The sequence below is a fragment of the Salvelinus alpinus genome, chromosome 31, assembly GCF_045679555.1.
Source record: "Salvelinus alpinus chromosome 31, SLU_Salpinus.1, whole genome shotgun sequence".
NCBI lineage: Eukaryota > Metazoa > Chordata > Actinopteri > Salmoniformes > Salmonidae > Salvelinus > Salvelinus alpinus.
Window position 1 is genome coordinate 8,241,197 of NC_092116.1, and position 18,166 is coordinate 8,259,362.

The window sequence follows — 18,166 nt, forward strand, 5'->3', positions numbered from 1 at the left end:
AAAAAAGGTCGAAAACGAACTACAATAAACTGGTTTTAAATACAAAACAAAGAACAAACTAGTTAAATATGCCTTTGATTTACGAAAGGTCGAGGTAGGCCTCATGCGCAAGCTTCTTTTTCCAGAGTCGTAGCTGATCCAGAGCGAGACGAACGAGACAAGACAGATTTTTTTTAGTTTTGCTTAGAGGGAAAAATTACGAATCGGTAAAGTTCGGCAAAGATCGGGAACAAGGCGGGTTTAACGAAAGTTATCCCAACGCCATCATATCTCTATATACATTGGTCAATCTTTATGTACTCATGTACATTAATGTTATAATTGACCAACCACACGGCATCTTATTGAATATTAATAGAACTACAACCAAATATACATTGTAGCCCCTCCTCTGCTCTGATCTGACCAATGGTGAACATGTCAGCCAATTTAGTGCCCGCCTTATGTTTCAATTGGTTAAAGAAGAAAACGTAAGCTGCCATTGGTCATGCGTCTTATGAAATGCATTATTCATGTTGTGATCCTGTGTAGCCAATTAACGTTTTACTACACAGATCCATAACCCGCCTCCTGACTGTTCAGCCCCTGCTTCGTTGAGTGTGTCAACCTGTACCAAAGTCTCCAGTCTATATAAACACGCGTTGGCCGTTTTCAAGCTCAGATGCGCTTAGAGCGCGCTGGAGTGTAGATCAGGAAAAGAAAGGGGGACAGCTGGTAGTCATAGTGGATAGGAGTAAAGAGTAAATAAATAGACTCCTAAGGCAGTAAACAACGTGGGTTCTCAGGATATCGCTTTCGGAGACATTCCGGTCACCGTTGGCGGTTTGGCCAGAGTCCTGGTGACAATTTAAAGCTATTCCTTCTTACAAAAGCGGCGTGCCGAGGGAGGACGCGTCTCTTTGAATAGACAGGATGCACGGACCGCCCTCCGGCGACAGCGCATGCCCATTGCGCCTCATCAAGAGAGTGCAATTCGGCATCATCAGCCCAGATGAGCTTGTAGGTTTTGCTTTGGGGTGGGGGGATTCGTTTACTTTCTGAACGTTCTCACATTGATCTTTTACATGACTATACCTAGAATGTATCATTGATGACAATGGATGTGCTACAAAGGAAGTAGCTTACAGCTAGCCTAGCTAACGTTAGCTAGCTAAGCCATGTTGGAGCTTGAGCTAGCTAGCTAGCAACAGCATGTTGTAGGAAGTTCGACAAACTTTCAGCACACAGTATTTTCCATCTGAGCTAAACCATATATGTCATGAATCAATCTCCCTTTTATTTTTTAAATACATGTAAACAAATACATTTAGCTACTTTTACTGAACTTGGATATTTTGTTCTGTTCCCAGAAAGTTACATTCACAAACACTAGATGTTCCCTCTTGTTGTAATCTATATGTGGTATATCATAATAAAAGGTAACGTCATTAAAGTCAAAGCTATGCATGTTTTCTTTACGTTATGTTTTATTAGTTTAGAATAATGGTTTCTTGGCAATAGAATACATTGTTTACATAATCCTCTAGTCAATTTGCTCACCTCAATTGATTTTATCCAATTAGTTGGACCTCAATTGATTTGTCAAGAGTATCAATACTGGTTTGGAAATGCAACTTTGATCAAATTGTACCACTGCTCTTATTGAGCAGTAGGTACGGCTGTCATATCTTGATTCAATCACTGATTTTGCAGGGGTTATTTGTTTTGAAATAGTTTCAGGTGACCTGAAAAGTTGGTTTGAGAAGTATGTAAGCCATTTTCCAATGTCTGTGAACTTGTGACTGCTTTACTGTTCTATGTGTATTTACTTAGGCTGTTCATTTTTTGGTACTGGGTTTGATGTTGACCATGGTTCTCCCTCTAGAAACGGATGTCTGTCACAGAAGGGGGAATCAAGTATCCCGAGACCACAGAAGGAGGGCGTCCCAAACTCGGTGGGCTGATGGACCCCAGACAAGGGGTCATCGAACGATCCGGAAGGTGTCAAACATGTGCAGGTACAGGAAGTTACCAGGATGTTGTTGTAATTTTGTGGTTAGGTCACCACTACTGTGCTGGAAGGTCGTAAAAAAAAAACTACATTGTTTTCGCTGTTCAGGTAACATGACAGAATGCCCAGGCCACTTCGGCCACATAGAGCTGGCGAAGCCTGTGTTCCACGTGGGCTTTGTCAACAAGATCATGAAGGTCCTCCGGTGTGTCTGCTACTCCTGCTCCAAGCTGCTGGTTGACACGGTCCGTAACCCTCCATTCTCACAACATGGCACACTCCAGACAAAAAACAATACCCCTACTGCCACGCCGCACAGCATACACAGAATATTTAACACTGCATATACTCCTGATATATCTAATTGATTTTTATCTGATGGATATAAGAATTATGGATCAAGGCATACTGATGATTACATGTTAGTCCTTACATGGAATTATATTACACATATTCCATTGACTTGTTGATGTGATGGGGCGTGTTCAGCAGGACGTACCGCTTTGAAACGTTCAGATATAAATATGCTATGTAGAACGAACATGCATCTCTGACATGTAGAATAAGGAATCACGTCGGCTCTATTTGTGGTATTTCTATCTGTAATGTTAAAGAATGGCCCTGGTGTCTCCTTCCTTCTAGAATAATCCAAAGATCAAAGACATCCTGCAGAAGTCCAAGGGGCAGCCCAGGAAGCGTCTGACCCACGTGTATGACTTGTGTAAAGGCAAGAACATCTGCGAGGGCGGAGAGGAGATGGATAACAAGTTTGGAGTGGAGCACGACAGTGAGGACATCACTAAGGAAAAGGTACTGTCAGCGGGGACGCTTGTCATTTGTAGGCCATCAGTACTTAAACGCATATTTTTATTTTCTTTGTGTGCTCTCATCTCACATAACATCTTTTATTTCCTCATGGTCCTCTTGTAACACACACTCTCCTTCACTCTCCCAGGGCCATGGTGGCTGCGGGCGCTACCAGCCGCGTATCCGCCGGTCGGGCCTGGAGCTGTACGCTGAGTGGAAGCATGTGAACGAGGACTCGCAGGAGAAGAAGATCCTGCTGAGCCCCGAGCGTGTCTACGAGATCTTCAAACGCATCTCGGACGAGGAGGACGTCATCCTGGGCCTTGATCCCAAGTTCTCCCGGCCCGAGTGGATGATTGTCACGGTACTCCCTGTGCCGCCGCTAGCTGTCCGGCCCGCCGTTGTCATGCAGGGCTCCGCCCGTAACCAGGTGAGGAAGAATGACTAACTGTTGAAGAGTTTTCACCGAAATGTCAAGAATTGAAGGGGGTTCCGTGACTTTCGAGTCATTTTGCCTGCCGCTGTTGAGATTGTTCAACTCGTTTGTTTTACCATCGTCGTTTAACCGCGTCGTGTCCTTTTTCCTGTCACCCAGGACGACTTGACACACAAGCTGGCCGACATAGTCAAGATCAACAACCAGCTGCGGCGGAACGAGCAGAGCGGCGCGGCGGCCCACGTCATTGCTGAGGACGTGAAGCTGCTGCAGTTCCACGTGGCCACCATGGTGGACAACGAGCTGCCAGGCCTGCCCAGGGTACGCACAGTAGCAGTGACGCTTGAGGGCACCAATTGGCACAACATTACTGTACTTACCCATGCCAATGTAGATTGTTACTATAGAGATGTACTCTTACGGTCTTTGTTTGAATTGAATACTGTCAGAATACATTAGAAGTAAGACTAAAGAATACTATTAAAAGTGCTCTTTTGTTAGACCCATAAGACCACCTATTCAACCCATAATAACTGGGTTTATTTAATTTTCAATGATTGCTGATAGTTGTGAAGGATCGTCAGCTCTGTTCTGAATCTGCTTGTGCTGATATTGAACTTTCTCTTAACTCCCAGGCAATGCAAAAATCGGGCCGCCCGCTCAAATCCTTAAAACAGCGTCTGAAGGGGAAGGAGGGGCGAGTCCGAGGTAACCTGATGGGGAAACGTGTGGACTTCTCCGCCCGAACCGTCATCACCCCCGACCCCAACCTGCAGATCGACCAAGTGGGCGTCCCGCGCTCAATCGCCGCCAACATGACTTTCCCAGAAATCGTCACACCCTTTAACATTGACAGGTACGGCAGAGAGACTGAACCAGTTGTTTCCTGTTTAAACTGACAGTGTATTGGTTCTAATGTTGACGGTCCTATATGTCACCAGGTTACAGGAGCTGGTGCGCAGAGGCAACAGCCAGTATCCAGGAGCCAAATATATCATCCGAGACAACGGGGACAGAATCGACCTGCGGTTCCACCCCAAACCAAGTGACCTTCACCTCCAGATCGGCTACAAGGTGACCCTCAAAAGACAAGATGGTCGTCATTTATTTGTGGAATGTTTACCGAGTGACTTGGACTTGATGTAATGCAATGTCACTTTTATGAACTCATTTTTGTCTCCATCAGGTGGAAAGACATATGTGCGATGGTGACATCATCATCTTCAACAGACAGCCCACTTTACATAAAATGTCTATGATGGGGCACAGAGTCCGAATCCTTCCCTGGTCCACCTTCCGAATGAACCTCAGGTACATCTATCAAGTCTTGAATTGTCCCTTCAAGTCTGTCAGACTGGCCCAGTTTCAGACTACACCCAGATACCTGAGAAGGTGTTTGTTGGCGTAAACACTGACAAGAATGTTGGGTAGAGAGTTGATACAGAACAAATATCATTTCAGGTTTGGGACTAGTGCTCGTATAGTATCGGATGATTTCTCGGCTCAATTTCCCCCCCAAAAATTAAAAGCAAATGCGAACACATTGCACACATTGACCACATGACATAACGGATCCAGGACAGTGACATTAACCACTCTGCCCCTGTTCTACAGTGTAACCACTCCGTACAATGCTGACTTTGACGGGGATGAGATGAACCTGCATCTCCCTCAGTCCCTGGAAACGAGAGCTGAGATCCAGGAGCTTGCCATGGTGCCTCGTATGATCGTCACCCCCCAATCCAACAGGCCCGTCATGGGCATCGTGCAGGACACACTCACCGCCGTGCGCAAGTTCACCAAAAGGGACGTCTTCCTAGAGCGGGTAAGGAGGGGAACGTTTTTAAAGGGATAGATCAGCCCCAAACACACGTCTTTCCTCCACTTATTCGCTAATATGATCTGTCCCTCAGGGTGATGTGATGAACCTCCTGATGTTCCTGTCCACTTGGGACGGCAAGGTGCCCCAGCCAGCCATCCTGAAGCCCCGGCCACTCTGGACTGGCAAGCAGATCTTCAGCCTTATCATCCCGGGCCACATCAACGCCATCCGAACACACAGCACCCACCCAGACGAGGAGGACAGTGGGCCCTACAAGCACATTTCTCCTGGGGACACCAAGGTAGGAACACCGAACACTAAACTGGCGAGACACCCTGAGATTCTCAAGTGACAAGAAGGATTTGTATAACAAATGTTGTGGTGATAGTGTGTGCGGAATACAGGCTTTTATTGTGTACGTTCTTTAGTTTCGTTGTGGTTTATAAGTCCCCATCTTAGAATGCTATCAATTTACCACAAATGTGTAAAAAGGCAGCCATTTTGTGCCAGAACGCTGGCCACACCTAACACAGAACCATGAATGGATCCTAACCCAATGTGCGTAAAATACTATTATCTAATGTCATGTCTGTTTCCCCAGGTGATAGTGGAGAACGGGGAGCTGATCATGGGCATCCTGTGTAAGAAGTCACTGGGTACCTCTGCTGGCTCCCTGGTCCACATCTGTTTCCTGGAGATGGGCCACGACGTCACCCGCCTCTTCTACTCCAACATCCAGACGGTGGTCAACAACTGGCTGCTCATTGAGGGTAAGGACCTGGGCTGAGTGGGCACTGGGAAGAGGGCGTCAGTGGGTACAAGGCAACTCCTTTGAAATCCACTTGAAGTCATAAATGAATCGGTTCTATTTTGGGGTTAGGGGTTAAATTCCTCTAAATGCAGATATTTTAGTCACTGTTACCCGTTTTTCCTTAATATTCATATTTTCTCTCTGTAGGTGCCTCTATCGGTATTGGTGACTCCATTGCTGATGCAAAGACGTACCTGGACATCCAGAACACCATCAAGAAGGCCAAACAGGATGTAATAGAGGTAAGTCCCTTCTCTCATGGTGACTCTAAAATATACCTTCAAACTTCCAGAATATTCCTTCAAAATAAATCTTCTTGTATTCACAGTGGGGACATCCTCTGGAAATTCCTTTTGAGATAATATAGAATGGAATAAAAGATGTGAGCCCCTCTGTCTCGAACTCCCTTCATTTTCTTCCTGTATTCCTCTCCAGGTCATTGAGAAGGCCCACAACAACGAGTTGGAGCCCACCCCTGGCAACACGCTGAGGCAGACCTTTGAGAACCAGGTGAATCGCATCCTCAACGACGCCCGTGACAAAACCGGTTCCTCCGCCCAGAAGTCCCTGTCTGAGTACAACAACTTCAAGTCTATGGTGGTGGCCGGCTCCAAAGGCTCCAAGATTAACATCTCTCAGGTACGACCAGGGATCAAAAAAAAATATTTAAAAAATAACGCTTTTTCCCCCCTGTTACAAGTGTTTTAAAACGCTACACTACAGGCTTCAATTTACACCCCTTAACCTCACACACTTTTTCTTTCTCTACCATCTATCTCTCCCTCTCTCTGGCCCTCAGGTTATTGCGGTGGTGGGGCAGCAGAACGTGGAGGGTAAGCGTATCCCCTTCGGCTTCAAGCACCGAACGCTCCCCCACTTCATCAAGGATGATTACGGCCCCGAGAGCAGAGGCTTCGTGGAGAACTCTTACCTGGCCGGCCTCACGCCCACAGAGTTCTTCTTCCACGCCATGGGAGGCAGGGAGGGGCTTATCGACACGGCTGTGAAGACCGCCGAGACCGGTGAGTGAAGGGGGGAAGCAAGAGTTTCTTTTTATTAAGGATCCCCATTAGCTGTTGCGAAAGCAGCAGCTACTCTTCCTTGGGTCCACACAACATGAAACATGACATAAAACAGAACATTAATTGACAAGAACAGCTCAAGGACTACATACATTTTAAAATAAGATCCTGTACTGACGAAACATACTGAAGGTATGGGGGGGCAGATGTTGGGGACAGTGACTGGTGATTGAAGGGGGAGAGGCAAGGGGTAGAGGTTAGGGTCAGGCTATAAGCTGATTAGAAGCACTTGTTAATGAAGGGGTGACTGTTACGACCCTTGCACGATTAGGGAGAGGAGACGCATGACCGCAATGATAGTTCAGTAGGTAGATGGATTTTCCCCCAGGTTTAAATACTCTTCTAACCTCAGTCCTTATCTGATGTCCTTCAGGTTACATCCAGCGTCGTCTGATCAAGTCCATGGAGTCTGTGATGGTGAAGTACGACGCCACGGTGAGGAACTCTATCAACCAGGTGGTGCAGCTGCGCTACGGAGAGGACGGCCTGGCCGGGGAGGCTGTGGAGTTCCAGAACATGGCCACGCTCAAGCCCTCCAACAAGGCCTTCGAGAAGAAGTGAGTGGTGAAGGGGGGTGGAGAGAGAGAAAGGGGCGGGGAAGTACAATGATGGCTAGAGTTGTGGATAAGGGTACTAGATTCGTTGGAGCTGTCGGACCAATTCCCAAAGCTGGTCACTGTCATGCCAACGACCATATGAGTTGGCTATATAGGAAAAACTGATCTGACACCAGGCTTGTGCACCCATTGAGGTCTATGAAAGTGTTTAATGACGTATTCCATCTTAGTCATTCGATGATTGATTGTACTAGTTAAAAAAAAAAAATAGTACAAGCTTTCCTCTCCTATTGGTTGACCGTGTGACATTGGATATCATAGACTTCACCTCTCCACGACCTTAATCACCCATGCCCTAATGCTAAACCCTCTGTCTAGTCACTACTATTTGATGGTCTTAAAAACAGCAGCTCACTGTCCACGGTCAACTGGCTTAACTCTCTACTGTCTGTCTTATCTCATCCTTCCCTAATCCACCCTCGGGCCACTAGGTTCAGATTTGACTGCACCAACGAGCGGGCTCTGAGGCGCACCCTGCAGGAGGACGTGGTGAAGGATGTGATGACCAACGCCCAGGTGCAGAGTGCCCTGGAGAGGGAGTATGAGAAGATGAAGGATGACAGGGAGATTCTGAGGGCCATCTTCCCCACTGGGGACAGTAAGGTGAGGGCGAGAGAGAGACAAACACACTAGCGCAGGGGTCTCCAACAGGTAAATCACAAGCCTTAGAGGCACAGTGCATCCGTTATTCTTCTCATCAAATAATTATGGTTGATTTCAATCAACGGTCACATTTTTGACTACACTGTCTTTAAGCATTGACATGGACAGAACATCTATTTTGAATATTTTTTTCTCTAAGTTTCATTGTAATATTGAGACGTGGGGGGGATAAAACAGGAAAAATGAATTAACACAGTTCTGGACACCCTTGCACTAGCGTATGTGTACACATCCTGGCTCATTCGCACACAGGCATATCTGCGCATACACATGGCGTACATCTCCAGGTTCTCCACGCGCACACATGCGTAACTCATTCACTTCCATGTACTCCCAGGAACTCTCGCACACTTCACACGTCACCACTGCTAGCATATCCCACTGATTCAGACCAATGCAACAGGGATGTCCAACACTAAAGGCGTTATGTCCCTGCTCCCCACTAGGTGGTGCTGCCCTGCAACCTGGCCAGGATGATCTGGAACGCCCAGAAGATCTTCAGGATCAACCCCCGCACCCCCACAGACCTCAACCCCCTACGAGTCGTACAGGGTAGGTATCTACCACACTCGTACACTTTGCAGCCACCATTGACTCATATTTGAAGAAACCCCCTAAAGATGTGCCATATCGTCTTGAGTTTTAAAAGGTTGATTACACTTTTTTTGTGTCAACTGCATCTCTAGCTACGAAAGACAAGAATTTGCAACACTTTTTGTTCAGTAACCAAGTAAATCGCGTTGACATTTCTGCAGTCTTGGTACCAAATCAAAATCTCTCGAAGCAATTTTCTCTGGACCACTAGCCAGGCTAAATAACATATAAAATGACCCATGAGACCTTTTTAAACGTCTCCCTGCTCTTGTCTGCACGCCGCAGGTGTCCAGGAGCTGAGTACGAAGTTGGTGATTGTGAACGGCGAGGACCACCTGAGCAGACAGGCCCAGCAGAACGCCACGCTGCTCTTCAACATCCACCTGCGCTCCACGTTGAGCTCCCGACGCATGACAGACGAGTTCAGACTGAGCACCGAGGCCTACGACTGGCTGCTGGGGGAGATTGAGTCTAAGTTCAACCAATCCATCGTGAGTTGACTCTTTCGCTCTCTCACACACACACACACAGTGTGCTGGGAGAGGTTGAAAGGGGGAGATCGAGTGTCAACACCTAAACTGATTGTTATGAACTAAAGAGATGGGATTAGATGTACATGGACAGTGTAGAAAACGAAGCCTAGAGCATGATCTAGGATATTTTTTACAGCATTATTTAGCAAAGAATCCATGCATGGCTTTTCCATCATTACACTAATCTAATTCCATAATTTTAATCTGAACACTTCTTCTCCATCCTCTAGGCCCATCCGGGCGAGATGGTGGGGGCGTTAGCTGCCCAGTCGCTGGGAGAGCCCGCCACCCAGATGACCCTGAACACCTTCCACTACGCTGGCGTGTCGGCCAAGAACGTCACCCTGGGCGTGCCGCGTCTCAAGGAGTTGATCAACATCTCCAAGCGGCCCAAGACCCCGTCCCTCACCGTGTTCCTGCTGGGCCAGGCGGCCCGCGACGCCGAGAGGGCCAAGGATATCCTCTGTCGCCTGGAACACACTACCCTCAGAAAGGTGAACAGTGGAGAATATGTGATATGGGGGGGGGATAAACACGTGGGTGGCATAGACGGGCTATTTGAAGGTTTCCACAGTTAATAGCGTTATATTCTTGAAGGCAGTTCCTCATCAGTGGTTTGTCATACCGACATTTATTTCTCAAGCCTTGTTGTATTTTAAGAAATGATTAAATGTTATTAATAAATTAAGTTATTACAATATCTGCTTTTATAGGTTGCATACTGATTTTTACGATAATTAACCAGCCATCCTCCCTCCCAGGTGACGGCCAACACGGCCATCTACTACGACCCTAACCCCCAGAGTACGGTGGTGACGGAGGACCAGGAGTGGGTCAATGTCTACTATGAGATGCCCGACTTCGACGTGACCCGCATCTCACCCTGGCTGCTCCGCATTGAGCTTGACCGCAAACACATGACTGACCGCAAGCTGACCATGGAGCAGATCGCTGAGAAGATCAATGCAGGTGGGGATGCACACAGACACACGCACATATCCAATACTTTATTTGGATATATAATGAAGCATTCTGGTAAAAAGGACCCACACGCTCCTTATTGCTAAATGCGACCTCTTTTCTCCCTGAAGGTTTCGGAGACGACCTGAACTGTATCTTCAATGACGACAACGCCGAGAAGCTGGTTCTGCGAATCCGCATCATGAACAGTGACGAGAACAAATTCCACGAGGACGAGGAGGTGGTGGACAAGATGGACGACGACGTGTTCCTGAGGTGCATCGAATCCAACATGCTGACGGACATGACGCTGCAGGGCATCGAGCAGATCAGCAAGGTAACGGAGGGGGTCACACAAACACCTACTTTGTTCCTTTTTTAAAAACTGCGCCGTGGCACCGTTTTAACATCTCCGCACCCAATAGTCTTCGATATCTCATACGAACTGATTGACCTAAACAACATGGCAGAAACCTACCCGGATCATTAACCCATCAGCTATTGATCTATAGTACTTCCCCTGTCTCCCCTAGGTGTACATGCACTTGCCCCAGACGGACAACAAGAAGAAGATCATCATTACGGAGGAGGGAGAGTTCAAGGCCCTGCAGGAGTGGATCCTGGAGACAGACGGAGTAGGACTGATGAGGGTCCTCAGCGAGAAGGACGTGGACCCCGTCAGAACCACCTCCAACGACATCGTAGAGATCTTCACGGTACGGTTAGGTACCATAGTTGGATAGCTACGCAAGTTATCATAGTAACCGATCGATTATAATAGTACCGATTAGACTACGGTCACCGATGGTTACAAATGGCTGTGATAGTTACAATAGCTAGCTACAGTAGTTTAGGTAACTATTGTAGTTACCGACGGTTACGACTGATTTAAAAAAATATATATATGATTTCTGATTTGTATTGTCTGTCGTAAGGGACCAGTTTAAATGTCCGTTACAATTTTATATTCACAAAAGCACTCTTTGGGAGTTAAACAAGGAATTCCAACTCGACATTGTTAAACCTATTCATCTCTACTTTACTGCTGAACCTGAGAAGTACATGAATAACAGCATAGCCAAAACATGTCAGTATTTTTGGGGGGGGATATCAATACTCATTCCGGTCCCCTCCTTTCTAGGTGCTGGGTATCGAGGCTGTGCGCAAGGCTCTGGAGAGGGAGTTGAACCACGTCATCTCCTTTGACGGTTCCTACGTCAACTACCGCCACTTGTCGTTGCTTTGCGACACCATGACGTGCCGCGGTCACCTGATGGCCATCACGCGTCACGGCATCAACAGACAGGACACGGGACCCCTCATGAAGTGCTCCTTTGAGGAGACTGTGAGTGTTCGGACAGGGGAAAGTGGAGGGAGGGAAGGGGACGATGGGACTTGGTGGTTTTGTGGTCCAGTATTGTTAGCAGGTCGTACTTACCATTTTACGACAGTCGTCAGTTGGCTATTCCACTAGCTACAGAATCCATAAAGCTACTTCCTTTGAGAACTTCATAGGAGCATTCTAGTTACCAACCTTGACTAGACCAACACGTCTCTGATGACAAAGCGACTTAATTTATTTATTTTTTATCTCAATGAAACAAATCGGTATAAACAAAAGTTAAACAATGAAATTAAAATGATAGTGTAGATCAGTCAGCACCCTGTATACTCCACCACTCACTGTCAACATCCTCCCTGTCCCAGGTGGATGTGCTGATGGAGGCGTCGTCCCACGGGGAGAGTGACCCCATGAAGGGTGTGTCTGAGAACATCATGCTGGGCCAGCTGGCCCCCTGCGGGACAGGCTGCTTCGACCTGCTGCTGGATGCTGAGAAGTGCAAATACGGCATGGAGATCCCAACCAACATCCCTGGCATTAGCGTGGCTGGACGTGAGTTGCCGAGAATATAATGGAGAAATTGTTTTCCGCACAGTGTGACTTTAAACGTAATTGTTCACGCGATGTGGCTGTTCCCATCACCATATCAACTCCCACGGTTTGAATTCAGACAGATGTGAAGTCAGAAATGGTCTGGTGTAGACCAATTTGTCTAAGATTACGTTCTGAGTGTAACTATGTTGGAAAAAGCCTACGTTCTATGCAAAATATATACACAAAGTATCCAGACTTTTAGATAATGAGATGTCGGTACTTCTCTATTTCCTCGTTAGCCACCGGAATGTTCTTTGGCTCTGCGCCCAGTCCCATGAGTGGCATGTCTCCAGCCATGACCCCCTGGAACACTGGAGCCACCCCCGCCTACGGTGCCTGGTCCCCCAGCATCGGTAAGCCCCAAACTGGGTTGACTTTGACAATATTCTGGTAGTACAGCGTATTCCATACCACCTTCTACTGTACTGTTCCATTAACTCTGACTCTTTTACCTCCAGGCAGCGGGATGACCCCTGGAGCTGCAGGCTTTTCTCCCAGCGCAGCGTCCGACGCCAGTGGCTTCTCTCCGGGCTACTCCCCGGCCTGGTCCCCTACCCCTGGATCTCCTGGGTCCCCTGGACCAGCCAGCCCCTATATCCCCTCTCCAGGTTAGTCACCATACAAAATACCGGGTGTCCAGTTTGGTTTGAAATATCAACTGACCCAGGACCTTTTTGGAATGAATTAATGAATGAATTCCTTGTTTACTTTTCCAGGAGGTGCCATGTCTCCCAACTACTCCCCCACCTCCCCGGCCTACGAGCCCCGCTCTCCTGGGGGATATACCCCGCAAAGCCCGGGCTACTCCCCAACGTCCCCCTCCTACTCCCCAACCTCCCCCTCTTACTCCCCCACCAGCCCCAACTACAGCCCCACCTCACCCTCCTATTCACCCACCTCCCCCAGCTACTCCCCGACCTCCCCCTCATACTCCCCTACGTCCCCCAGTTACTCTCCTACCTCCCCATCTTACTCCCCCACCTCACCCTCTTACTCCCCCACATCTCCCTCCTACTCCCCTACCTCCCCCAGCTACAGCCCCACGTCTCCAAGCTACAGCCCCACATCGCCTAGCTACTCCCCCACCTCACCCTCTTACTCCCCCACCTCCCCCTCCTATTCACCCACTTCACCCTCCTACTCCCCTACCTCCCCCTCTTACTCCCCCACCTCTCCCTCTTACTCCCCCACCTCTCCAAGCTACAGCCCCTCTTCACCCAACTACACCCCAACATCGCCCAGTTACTCCCCCACCTCCCCCTCTTACTCTCCCACCTCCCCCTCCTACTCCCCCACCTCCCCCAATTACACCCCCACCAGCCCCAACTACTCCCCCACCTCCCCCTCTTATTCTCCCACCTCTCCGTCCTACTCTCCCTCTAGCCCGCGCTTCACCCCCCAGTCTCCCAACTACACCCCCAGCTCTCCCTCCTACAGCCCCAGCTCTCCTTCCTACTCACCCACCTCCCCCAAATACACACCTACGTCCCCCTCTTACTCCCCCAGCTCTCCAGAGTACACCCCCACCTCCCCCAAATACTCCCCCACCTCGCCCAAGTACTCCCCGACCTCTCCCAAATACTCACCCACCTCCCCGACTTACTCCCCGACGACCCCCAAGTACAGCCCCACGTCGCCCACCTACTCCCCCACCTCGCCCACCTACACCCCAACCAGCCCCAAGTACTCCCCCACCTCCCCAACCTATTCCCCAACCTCACCCAAATACTCTCCCACCTCCCCCACCTACTCGCCCACTAGCCCCAAAGGGTCCACCTACAGCCCCCTGTCTCCGGGCTACAGCAACCCCTCGCCCAGCTTTACCCTCACCAGCCCGGCCATCAGCCCAGATGACAGTGACGAGGAGAACAACTGAGGGAGCCAGGAGGAAGAGAGGGGGCTGAGGAGCCTCTCCCTGCCCTACTCAAATCCCCTGGACTGGGGCTGTAATACTGAAGGATAGCCCCTCTGCTGGTAGTGCCGGTGGTGTGGCCTGGAGAGTCATGACAAAGAAAAACCCTGGGGGTCCCACTTGTGAATTTCTTTTATTTTGGGGACCCTCCCTCAGACCACTGTACCCCAGCCTCTTCCATCTCGGGGGAGGGCCCCCTAAAATATTTACTACTATGTATTTGATAGACTTGAACTGTTTAGCAAGGGGAAAAGGCTGCCTTTTGAACTACACGTTTTGTTTTTTAATGTTCACGCGGGTGTTGAAGCAGAGTTAAGAACTTAGGAGAAAGCAGAGGGAGAGCGATGTGGTTACCACATTGACAAAAACGTCCCTCTTTTCGCACCCACCCCCCTGTTTACCTGCACCCAGTCTTTCTCTCTGACCTCTTCAGTGTTGGATGTGTAGTTGTACGGGGGAGCTCGAGTATTGCCAAAAGCCTTTGAAAAGCTACCAGTGGATTGTATTTATCTCCTTAAAAAGCTTTTAAGCTTCCCAAAAAAAAGAGAAACTAGAGGACTTGAGCTGATTCTTTATTGCATATTTTACTAAAACGTACATAATCTTTAGCAGATTTTTTTTCTAAATGTAAAGTTGTTGCTGCCAGTTTTGGTTGGAAGTAAAAAGTTGAGCGTTTTTTTTTTTTTTATGTATATCAGAAGACAGGCCAGAGTTGAAGGAGATGAGTTGTCCGGAATTGGATTGAACAGAATTGAAACACTATTACTAATCTGCAGTTCAGAACAGTGGAATTCAAGTATTACTGGAATGTGTTGCCTGAATACTGCAGGTGAAAAGGAGAAGTTGTATTCCTTGCAGCACTTAGTACAGGGCTGCAAATTAAGATCGCCTAGGGTCAGGTCATAGATGCTGAGAGAGAGACTGGTGTACAGGGCAAAATATGCTTTCCGTGGAGATGTCATTGCCATTTTTGTAACACCTCCACGACGTTCCATATAACCCTTTCTCCCCTCAACCATCCCCCACCTAAAGTCATGCCTGAAAGATGTCAAAACACCCACCAGCATCCCTGTACCCTTCACCGTTAGATGAGTTGTGTACAACAGCAAAAAGCAGATTTTTTTTTCTTCTTCAGCAAACCACTTTTTTAAAACACTGGTAAAATTGGGTTTATGGAAGACTTAGTAATAATATCTGACAATTATCATTCTGTTTTAAGAGAGAATGGAGTGTTTATGGGTGGACGGGGGATACTAGTTGGTTGGCGTCGCTGCTTTTGTCATTGTTTATGCATGAGTAGCAACCTGTTAATACATTTTAATCTTCCCGTTTTAAGTTGAAGATCTCTTATTTGAAATCCCTCCCACCTTAAAATAATACTTGTTCCATAATTCTAATTAGCAAATGTAAATGAGTTCTCTACATTACTTTGTTTGGACTCGCTCATAAAATGTATTTAAGAGGGAAAAATACTACTATTCGTCTGTGTGAATAAGAATGGAGAAATTCAGATTCAATTGTTCTGTTTTTCTATTTCCTGTTTTTTGTTGCTTCTGGTGACTTTGTAAGAGCTGTTTGCAAAGAGGGTCTGTGTTCAGGTACTTTGGATGAAGGGGCACGGGACGGAGGGGAGTAAGTTAAGTTTCCCCGTTATCTCTTTTCCATTCTTTTTCCCAATGGCTTTGTTAAGTTTCTGCCATTCCGGCTCGAAGTTGGGCCAAGATGGCCACCGCATTCTCATTTAAAGGGGAAATCAGCAGTTGCTACTTCCATTTTTGGATACATAAATTGATATATACCCATTGATTCTTGAAGAATATAACTTAAAAATAAATGCTGCGTTAGCTAAGTTCAGCTGTCGTACCCCATCAGTACCCAAAATATAAAACTTAACATTGTAAACAAACACTCTATAGCCTTAACATGATTAGAACTAATTTTGGTGGTCAGTCCTTGCATCCATTTCTGTCTTTGAATTTGAGTGGTTACGTTTCTCCAGCACCATCCCCCAGCTTTTTACCGAAACGGTGGTGGGGAGGACGCTTTGTTTCAACTGCTGATTGCTGCTTTAAGATGTAAAAAGGAAAATGTTGCATGCAGTCCATTTGTGACTCTTCATAGCCTACTGTAAATGTTACTGCTAAGTGGCTATACTACGGTTCAGGCAGAAAATTCTAAGTTCAGGTTGACAGACAGGTTCATGTTTAGTGTTTGTCAGTTACGCTCTTGGACACTGGAGGGCGACTTAAACCCTCGTTTGGGTTAACAAAGCTCTCGAAGTTTCAGTTCAGTGATTTTAAGAGACCAGACATTTCAGAGCACTTTTGGCCTCTAACCCTCTACCCACTACATTAGTGTGACAGTGAATCCTTGAAGATTATGAAACCCACCAAGCATAGACACACTTTGCATTTACTTCCAGGTGCTCTTACACTTTACTAGGCCTAGTTTGATGAAGGTGATGAGTGTTTGATTCTCGTGCCTGTTTGATTATGGAACACGGATACTCCATCCAAGCAATACGACAAGTTCCCCCCCCGAATTTTGATTGGACTAGCTGGGTCTCCTCCCTCCCCTTGTTCATCCACAAGTGATCCTGATTGTTTTTGAAATCGGTGTTTGTCCTTTTTCTACTAGTGTACGTACCTGTGATTGGGAATCTCGGGGCGGGGGGGGGGATTCTATCCCTGTAGAATTCCATGATGGGACTGGAACTTGGATGTCTTCTGAATTTGTCACGATTTTTATCCGGTTCGCGGTCGGGAACGTGTTTGGTACAACTTGCCCTGTCTACCAAATGTGTTTTCAACAGAAGTGATTTTGAATTGACTGGACTGTACCACCTGCAATGAATACAAGTGTTGGCAATGCACTGTTGAAATTCATGCAGTTGGTCTCTTCCATCATCGCCTCATGACATTACATTTAAGTCATTTAGCAGACGCTCTTATCCAGAGCGACTTACAAATTGGACATGGTGACTTTGTCTACTACCACCATATCCCATTGATTTACCTGTGTGGTCCAGTCAATTCAACATACCAGGACTCCCATGTGTGTGTCAAAAGAGGGTTTTCTTGAGTTGAAGGACTGGGCAGGGTGTCTTGGGAGTCAGAATGTTTAAATTAAAAACTAATTTCCACTGTATAGATATCAATCCAATATCTCATTCTCTGTATCTTTTTTTTTTTTTGACTTGAGAAAAAAATAAAAGTTTTACTACAGGTTGTGTCTAATTTATGAGTTGCTGTCACCTACCAATAAACTGAATGAATCCCTTCATAATTGGATATATGATGAAGTATTCTATTCTAATGGGTAAGACAAGGATATGGGTGAGGGTAAACAGATTCTAGATATGAGGCTTTACTTTGACGAACTGATCAATAATCCCCATATTACTATGCAATAAAACATTTTCCATCCCTATAAGGGCACTTAGTTGCTATCGCTATACTGATTATCATGACTACTGCAATAATATGAATCACATTTGTTAGTAAACAAACTTGCATGACAGGAGACTAGGCTTCATTTCCTTACACATCCCCACTGTGGTTTAGTTACATAGAGCCAGCTGTCAGCATGGCTGCAGATGTCGTTAGGGCCTTGTTCCATTTCAAACATTAACCGCTAACCCTAGCAACTAAAAAGTGCAGTGAAAGCAACAACTATCAATTTATTTGAGATCTGTGAACACAAAGTGTAGGTGCTAAGGGAAGAGGTTAGGGGTCAAAATGGAATTGGGCCCTAATACTGATTGAACATAAAACATTGTTTTATTTGGTAGTCACTTGATCTTCTGAATTAGTCACAAAGTAAGCCTATTTAGACATTTGACTTCTCTTTTTCCAATGTGGTTGGTGTATTTGGTAGGCCTGATCAAATACACTGCTTCCCTATAGAAACCAAAAGAGGACGTTCCAGGGATGTTTTGAGGATGTAGACAGACCTCAAAATGTGCCAAGCAATGAATATCAATAGGCTATAACAGTCAGCAAAA

At 46.8% G+C, this 18,166-nt stretch overlaps 1 protein-coding gene across 1 annotated transcript; it reads left to right on the forward strand.

Annotated features, from left to right (window-relative positions):
* Positions 1 to 647: 647 nt before the first annotated feature.
* Positions 648 to 17,387, forward strand: LOC139561910 (DNA-directed RNA polymerase II subunit RPB1-like). Its single transcript, XM_071379329.1, has 28 exons — positions 648 to 999; positions 1,865 to 1,997; positions 2,099 to 2,235; positions 2,633 to 2,800; positions 2,946 to 3,227; positions 3,393 to 3,554; positions 3,869 to 4,089; positions 4,175 to 4,307; positions 4,420 to 4,544; positions 4,848 to 5,058; positions 5,147 to 5,356; positions 5,657 to 5,825; positions 6,014 to 6,108; positions 6,302 to 6,505; positions 6,666 to 6,888; positions 7,322 to 7,505; positions 7,997 to 8,168; positions 8,675 to 8,780; positions 9,108 to 9,313; positions 9,586 to 9,849; positions 10,117 to 10,324; positions 10,447 to 10,652; positions 10,849 to 11,031; positions 11,457 to 11,660; positions 12,023 to 12,209; positions 12,491 to 12,604; positions 12,710 to 12,859; positions 12,968 to 17,387. The coding sequence occupies exons 1-28, from the start codon at positions 913 to 915 to the stop codon at positions 14,125 to 14,127; spliced, it is 5,904 nt and encodes a 1,967-aa protein (XP_071235430.1). The 5' UTR covers positions 648 to 912; the 3' UTR covers positions 14,128 to 17,387.
* The last annotated feature ends 779 nt before the right edge of the window (positions 17,388 to 18,166 follow it).

Bases quoted from the DNA above. Each gene is read 5' to 3' on its own strand.
- LOC139561910 (XM_071379329.1), top strand. From the start codon at position 913: ATGCACGGACCGCCCTCCGGCGACAGCGCATGCCCATTGCGCCTCATC. The intron at 6,109-6,301 runs GTAAGTCCCTTC...ATTCCTCTCCAG, and splicing joins CCAAACAGGATGTAATAGAG to GTCATTGAGAAGGCCCACAA. The intron at 6,889-7,321 runs GTGAGTGAAGGG...GATGTCCTTCAG, and splicing joins TGTGAAGACCGCCGAGACCG to GTTACATCCAGCGTCGTCTG.